We start from the raw sequence: 6,876 nt of genomic DNA on the forward strand, positions 1-6,876 counted from the left end.
GGTTTATATTGCACAAATCTACTTATCTTATGTTGGGAGGGGGAGTAAGCCCTTCATTTCTGGACAAGGGATATTAGACAGCTAAGACTGAATATCGTAAGTTATATTTAAACATTGTAAGTTTATTTCACATTAATGTAAGCCATAAAGGTGCCCTTGTTTTTTATTATGAGCACAAAATACATGCCCCTCACAAAATATGAGAAATGGAGAAAGCAGTTCTATTTAAATCATTGACAACGCGTAATCAATGGCCAACAGTAAACAGTTCTGACCGAGAGAACACAGTTCGACCGTTTCTAAAGGCCAATGTTTTGGAATTACCGAGATACCGAGGATGAACAGATTTACTTTAGCTATCAATCTCAACTGTGAGCTCCACACAGCCGATCTCATTGCCGTTCTGCTCCAGCATCTTAATCTTTCCCCAGTAGGTACCCTGAAAACAAAGAAACGGGGTGTTTTAGGTGCCGTTCACAATGAGCTTTGTCGACCTGGGCTCCGTAACTCGAAAGCATCGCGAATTGCGATCGAGCGCAAGCGTCTCTATTCCATAACTCGGGATTTACTCGCCCCATATAATAGCCTCGAAATAAAAGGTGATAGCGCTAACGCTATTCGCGATGCTTTCGAGTTAATGACGAGCGACGGCCCAGGACGCAGTGGCGGGTTTAGGTGGGGTGTAAGGGGGGTTTGCAAAATAATCGACATAAGTTTTCATGAGTTTACATCATTTTACAAGTTTACGGAATTTATTGAAATACAATCTGTAAACCCCCGCAGGTTTCAGAGAAAGACATGCTGCAATAAAAAAAAAAATAAAAAAAAATTTAAAAAAAGCAGCTACTAGAGAGTTAGATGGCTAGAAACAATACAAATCGAAAGCGACCATTTAAAATAGAGGTACCAGACGAATGTACTTACGTCGGCTAGCCATCCAAGCCCAGTAGGCAGAGCGCCTACGGTGAACTGCTGGTTGTTCATGGAGATACGTCCTTTAGGGTATGGGCAAGTGCAGGGGATGTTGTGATTTGCCAGCTCTGGTGGACACTTACTAGGGGCCTTCCACTGTGCAGCCCAGTCACAGATGCCATCGTAGGTGCTTTAAACGAAAAAAAAGTTGAATTGATTGTAAAGAGTGCAAATCCCCGACCGGATCGGTTCGCTCTAAGTTTCAGAGTACCGACGGAGACACTCCTCGTCCTAAGTAGAGAGTACCGAGACGTAAACAAAATTTAGCAATATCGCCGAAGCAAAAAAAAAAAAAAATGGTGGACAAGGTTCCAAATCACTCAAATATTTCAATCAGCCAATGTAACGACACCAATTGCAACTTCGAAAGTTAAAACATCACTGTGACAGATAAACAGCTGCGTCTCCAAGGTCAAAAATCTTACACAAAGGTGAGATATCGTGACCCAAACTGAAGAGCAGCGCGGGAAAGAGGCAGGTGGTGTGGTCATGACACCAGATCCTACCGTCACGAGTCACGACCTGGCCAGTTAACCGGTGCACCTATGGAACTGTTCACAGCAGTACCAACTAAAACGGATTTAGTTCCAAAGCTGGACAACGTGCGTTGGACATTTAAATAATCTTTGTTCATTTTCCTGTATTGTCAAAACGTTTTTTCTTTTTACATCTCGGCCGATATGATCCATTTGTTCAATTTTGATGTATAATCGTTATATAATGAATTGTGTTTCATAAATGGCCTGTTTGCCAAAATATTCCATCTTAAGATAATAAACCAGTCTACAAAATTCAAGACAGAGAAAAAGGTTATAAAGCACTCCACCGCTGGCGCTTTCAACAAAACGCACAAAAACCGATTAAAAAGGGGAAAGAATAGAATCCAGAAAACTATTTTTAATTTGCATTGAAATAACTTGAAACAGGACCCATGAGTGAGGAATTGAACTTAAAAAATTAAGAGAAATCACTTGACTTCACAACTATATAAAAACAAGCTTCCCGTTTCCAACGATACTCACAAACCCTTGAGGTAACAAGATGACATATTATCAGAAATGAACTAGAGAGAGAGAGAGTGAAAAGTATTAGAGGAGAGAATGCGTGAGCTTCAGCTCTATAAACACCTATCACTTTAAAAAAAACTTACCAAGATCCATAGCCAAAGAGACAGGGGATGGGGACCCAGAAAAACGTCACTTTGCGCTGAAGCTCAAGCTTCACCTTCAGGGGCCCGTTGATAGTTTTGGTAACATCGGCGTCAAAGCTTACGCCGAAAGTTCCTGGCACGGGGACTGGGTGTCTTGTTGGCTTGAATGTTTCGAATCGAAAACCGGGTTTGCCGCCACCTGAAGAAAGAGGGATTACGAGACGGCATTCCAAGCGTAAAAAAGGCGCCAAACGTTTCATTTAAAAGCAGACGATCATCTCGTTTACCTTATATTCATTGTCAAATCCACTTTTTCCACCCGTTCAAAATACTGAACCTAAAAGGTTTTCCAGATGCCCTTTTGATTTCATTCAGAGTCAAGTAAATTGCCAACACATCACAGAATGGCGTTCGTTGCGCAATGCTGAATTTCGATAAATTTTGTAAAATTGTGCTGCTAAAATGTTTTCTATATAGCATTAAGTCACAGAGAGTTAAAGCCAAAGTCCAAAACGTCAATTTGAAGGATTATTCAACTTTTATATGAATTAAGTAATTTATGTCATTGATTACACATAATAACAAATAATGTTTTGTTATTATGTGTTATCAATGACATAAATTACTTAATTCGTGGCGACCGTTATTTTATTATTTTAACATATTGTCCGAGGCGATCTACTTACTGCAGTCTTTAAACTCAAAGCCAGCCATACACCCAGCCACAAGGGCTAAGAAACACAGGAGAACCTTCATGTCGATCGATGTGCTTTCCAGTACAAGCGGTGTGCCTTCTAGTACCGTAGTGGGAATGAAGTGCCCAGTTTTATTGGAACAAATGCTATCACATATTACACAAAAGACAAACGTGGAACAGACTAGGAACGCGCCTGGTTCGATCTTTTTGGCTTAATATTCTAGTGCATTGCCATATGTGCATAAACGCAAAACTTTTAAAAATTTAAACTCTGGCCGCCACGAATTGAAATGCGCGACAACCATTACTGCTATTAACTCATGTACTGTATTGTTGCTGCTAAAATATTTAATAACTGACATTGATCGTAATGGCGTTCACTTTAAAACGTCTTAACGCTGTGCGATTATATTCCTCCACACCCACACATGATCAAGCCCAAGTAGTGTTAAAATCGGCGTTCAGACGATTACTTTTCTAAACTGGAAACCGATCCTGCTTAAGTATTCAACGACAAGATTGCACCCTTCCAAACGGGCACCTCTTAAATTTAGTCTTGTCTTGTGACTCGATCCAGACTGGTATCCTAGAATTATTTTGTCTGAGCGGCCTATGCAGCCATACCTTTAAAGGATGTACAGAGATTCGCTGCAAGTTTAGTACCGCTTCGAGGATAAGATGTTATTTAATGAGTATTTGCGTGTAAATGGGGCCATCAAAAATAATAAGACTCGTGTTCATCACATACATCTCCCAAAGCAGCAGGTTAATCTTTGCACTTCAAAACAATTAAGATGTTCCTTTTACAGTACTCAAACACAATATCACGAAATTTTTGGAAATCTTACTTTTGGGAATTGACTCTGCGTTGATTCAATGAAATAGCATTCGCCAGTTATGTGATTTTTCCGCTGCTCGGTGTAATGTATCGATACAGTTACATGTATAAGATATCCTATTGTTAAAATTGTTCATTGATGAAAAACATCCAACACTTAATTTCGTAGAGGGTTGTCGTCAACCCTGTACCAAAGTCACAGATTGATTTTTCACTCGATATTCACAGATATGTCTCTGGCTAATTCATGTCACGATTCTCTGCTTTTGGCAGTGGTCGTCAATAAAGACAGATTCAAGAGGTGGCTTGATGGGGCACGTACCCCCTTCCCTTAGCTTTGGCGGTACTTCACTCGATATTTTCCTCATGCCCCATCCTAAAGACAGCATAACAAGCGAAACGAAAAAAAAAAATGGTCCCATTCCTATGGTCTGCATCTCATCATAAAATTTCCTCGTGTATTATTCCATACTTGTCGGGCAAAGCAATACCAAAATATTTTATCCCCCATCCGGTAGGGAATAAAACATTTTGGCCTGGCTTTGCCCGACAAATATTGGCTCACGGGGGTGGAAAGGGCAAAGAGCACGCAAAGCGGATAGAATCAGAAGAAAAACGTATGCTTATTATATCAAAGAATGGAACTACGATAAACGCTACAGAAAAAGAGTCACAACTTGTCAATTCATTTTAACAGAATGTGCGTTAGGATCAGACATTAATATCTACGGGCCTCTGTTATTTATATAAGCCGGATCATCCGGGACGTGCGGCTGGCTACAGTTCCACCTGGTAGTTTCCCAGATCGCCGTAGGTTACGCTATTTAAAATCATGTTTTAAGTGACGTTCACATGAGGGGAAACGAGTATTTGCGTGTAAATTGGACCATCGAAAATAATAAAACTAATGTTTATCACTTATATCTCCAAAAGCAAGAGGTTTATCTTTGCACTTCAAAACAATTAAAATGTTCCTTTTACAGTGTTCAAACACAAACAATAAATTTAATAAAATTTTCGGAACTCTCTTACTTTTTGGAATTGACACTGCGTTGATTCAGTAAAATAGTGTTCGTCAGCTATGTGGTGTTGATAGGTTAGTATTGCACTTTACAATGAAATACTATACAATACAAGATGTGTCGTCAAAAGAGAACATCGTCACCTACTTCTCTGAGGATCAGTGGCAAACACGCACAAAAGTAGACATACGTACAAAATGTTCCATCGAAGTTATGTGTAAAATCAGAGCTTTAGCTATCAGATTTTTTTCCTACAACGCCCTCTTAAAATTGAAAATAGGCCCTATTTCGTTGATTTCACATAGTGTGGGGGGAGCTGTGCGCAAAATGTAAAAGCTTTAGCTACCAGATTTTTTCCTACTATGCCCGATGAAGTTTGAAATAAGTCCGATTTCGTCAATTTAATGAAGGGTAACTTTATCCAAATATATATGAGATCTTTATAGTCGGTCTGTTGCCAATTTGGCATAGCATGTAAAAAACGGGATAAATCGATTGTTCAGTTGTACATATTCGTTAATTAAAAAAATTCGTAACGCGTGCCGTCTAGCGGACCTTTATAATGCACACAAATTCGATTGTGTTTGGTGATCCCATACGCTCTCCTCTAAAGCCTCGGCGTGGCAGGTCCTGACTTATGCCCCCTTTATACAGTACGGCGTCCTTTCTGCGCCCTTTGTTCGACCTGGCGAACTGGCGTCGCTGTGGTCTTAGAAAGGAGGCACAAGCATCGCTTTGGTTGCAGAGTGAATGCTCAATGATTGGCCAGTTGTCGGCACGTAAAAGTATTATTTTTTTTACTCTTAAACGGGACCGTCATACGGAACGCAGAAAGGACGCCGTCCAGTGCAAAGGGGACTTTACTTTGGAAACAGTCCTTTTTCTTATAGACATCGACTAGATTTAAAGGGAAGCTCCACAGGATTTACCGGCCTAAATGGATTTTCCCGAGGAAATAAACAAATTTCTCGTACTCATAAATCATTTATCTATCCCTTTCTGCACTTGGATTCGGCCATTAGTTGAATTTATAAAGGTTGATTTATTTTAAAATGACTGGCAGGCCATTATAACCAGCGACCATCTTCCTAAACTCCGATGAAAATATAAACATCAGATACGTTCTAGAAAGAAATTATTGAAGGGGTTCAATGGTTTTTAAGGTGTCTGTAAGGTTTTATAAGGAGCTGCGGATGGCCAAAATATAAGCATAAGGGGGATTTCCAAACCCATGGAGTGTACCTTTAATAGAGGATCCCATTGAGGGGGGGGGGGGGATAGTGATCACAGTTCACGGAGAAATAAAATCATCAATTCACAAATCACTGTAAATAAAACTTTATTCATATCTTAATGATAATACGAGTTGAAAATCCTGAAAAACATTAATCACCGGGTACCATGACTTTGTTTCACGGTGGGCGAAGAATAAAATGTCGCATTCACTAGTCACGGCAAAGGGGTGCTTCACAGATCACGCTAAATAAAATGGACGTTTTGCGCATCTCGGGAAATAAAAAGTGGCCTTCGCGAGTAACGAAAATACCCAATGGGATCCTTACTAAGTTAATGATACGCCTATCCTCACCAGGTAGCTTCCTCCTCAATGCGTATTTAAAGAGAGCCCTGGTGAATCGTATTAATTAGAGGGGGATTATAATGTAAAAATTTGGGCCTTTAGTGGTCTCTTGTGAGGAAAATATTGAAAACGGGATCGAAATCTGCAGGAATCTCTTCTTGGTGATCATTTGTCTTTGATAAGCCCTATCTTAAAATGAGTTGATTTTTTTTTTCTGATATCTGTTTGCATTCGCATGCATCCAAACAATAATGTACAGTGCATTACTTATATGTAGGCCTAATTGATTCTTCATGAAATAATGAAAATTACAAAACAAAAACTTTTGATGAAGTACAAAATTTTACATTGGCACTTCAAGACATAAAATTTCTCTTTCATAAAACTTTGGAAAGTTTTCATAAGTTTGCAATCGTGCGCTGTCATAATTTCGATATCCAAGCAAGCTATAGGCCTACACGTAGGCCTACAAATTGACCAAAATGGCTCGATCATCAGAGAACTGGTTATTCCCTTGTTTGGCGCTTACCCGCCAAAAAAGGGGAGTTGGTTTTACATAAAATAATAAATGCAGGCCTGGTGTGTTTTTCCATTGGTCTGCATCCTTTCCCCGTCGCT

General features: G+C 39.7%; 1 protein-coding gene across 1 annotated transcript; it reads right to left on the reverse strand.

Annotated features, from left to right (window-relative positions):
- Positions 1-101: 101 nt before the first annotated feature.
- Positions 102-2,962, reverse strand: LOC106161995 (ganglioside GM2 activator). Its single transcript, XM_013539080.2, has 4 exons — positions 2,809-2,962; positions 2,123-2,321; positions 925-1,102; positions 102-439 (listed from the first exon to the last, which is right to left on the reverse strand). The coding sequence occupies exons 1-4, from the start codon at positions 2,876-2,878 to the stop codon at positions 353-355; spliced, it is 534 nt and encodes a 177-aa protein (XP_013394534.1). The 5' UTR covers positions 2,879-2,962; the 3' UTR covers positions 102-352.
- Between the last annotated feature and the right edge of the window lie 3,914 nt (positions 2,963-6,876).

The sequence above is a fragment of the Lingula anatina genome, chromosome 7, assembly GCF_051362555.1.
Source record: "Lingula anatina isolate TDL-2025a chromosome 7, LinAna3.0, whole genome shotgun sequence".
NCBI lineage: Eukaryota > Metazoa > Brachiopoda > Lingulata > Lingulida > Lingulidae > Lingula > Lingula anatina.

Excerpts from the sequence above, each read along its gene's own strand:
- LOC106161995 (XM_013539080.2), bottom strand. The coding sequence starts at position 2,878 with ATGAAGGTTCTCCTGTGTTTCTTAGCCCTTGTGGCTGGGTGTATGGCT. Across the intron at positions 2,322-2,808 it reads CTTTGAGTTTAAAGACTGCA|GTGGCGGCAAACCCGGTTTT; the intron begins GTAAGTAGATCG and ends CTCTTTCTTCAG. Across the intron at positions 1,103-2,122 it reads CTCTTTGGCTATGGATCTTG|CACCTACGATGGCATCTGTG; the intron begins GTAAGTTTTTTT and ends TTTCGTTTAAAG.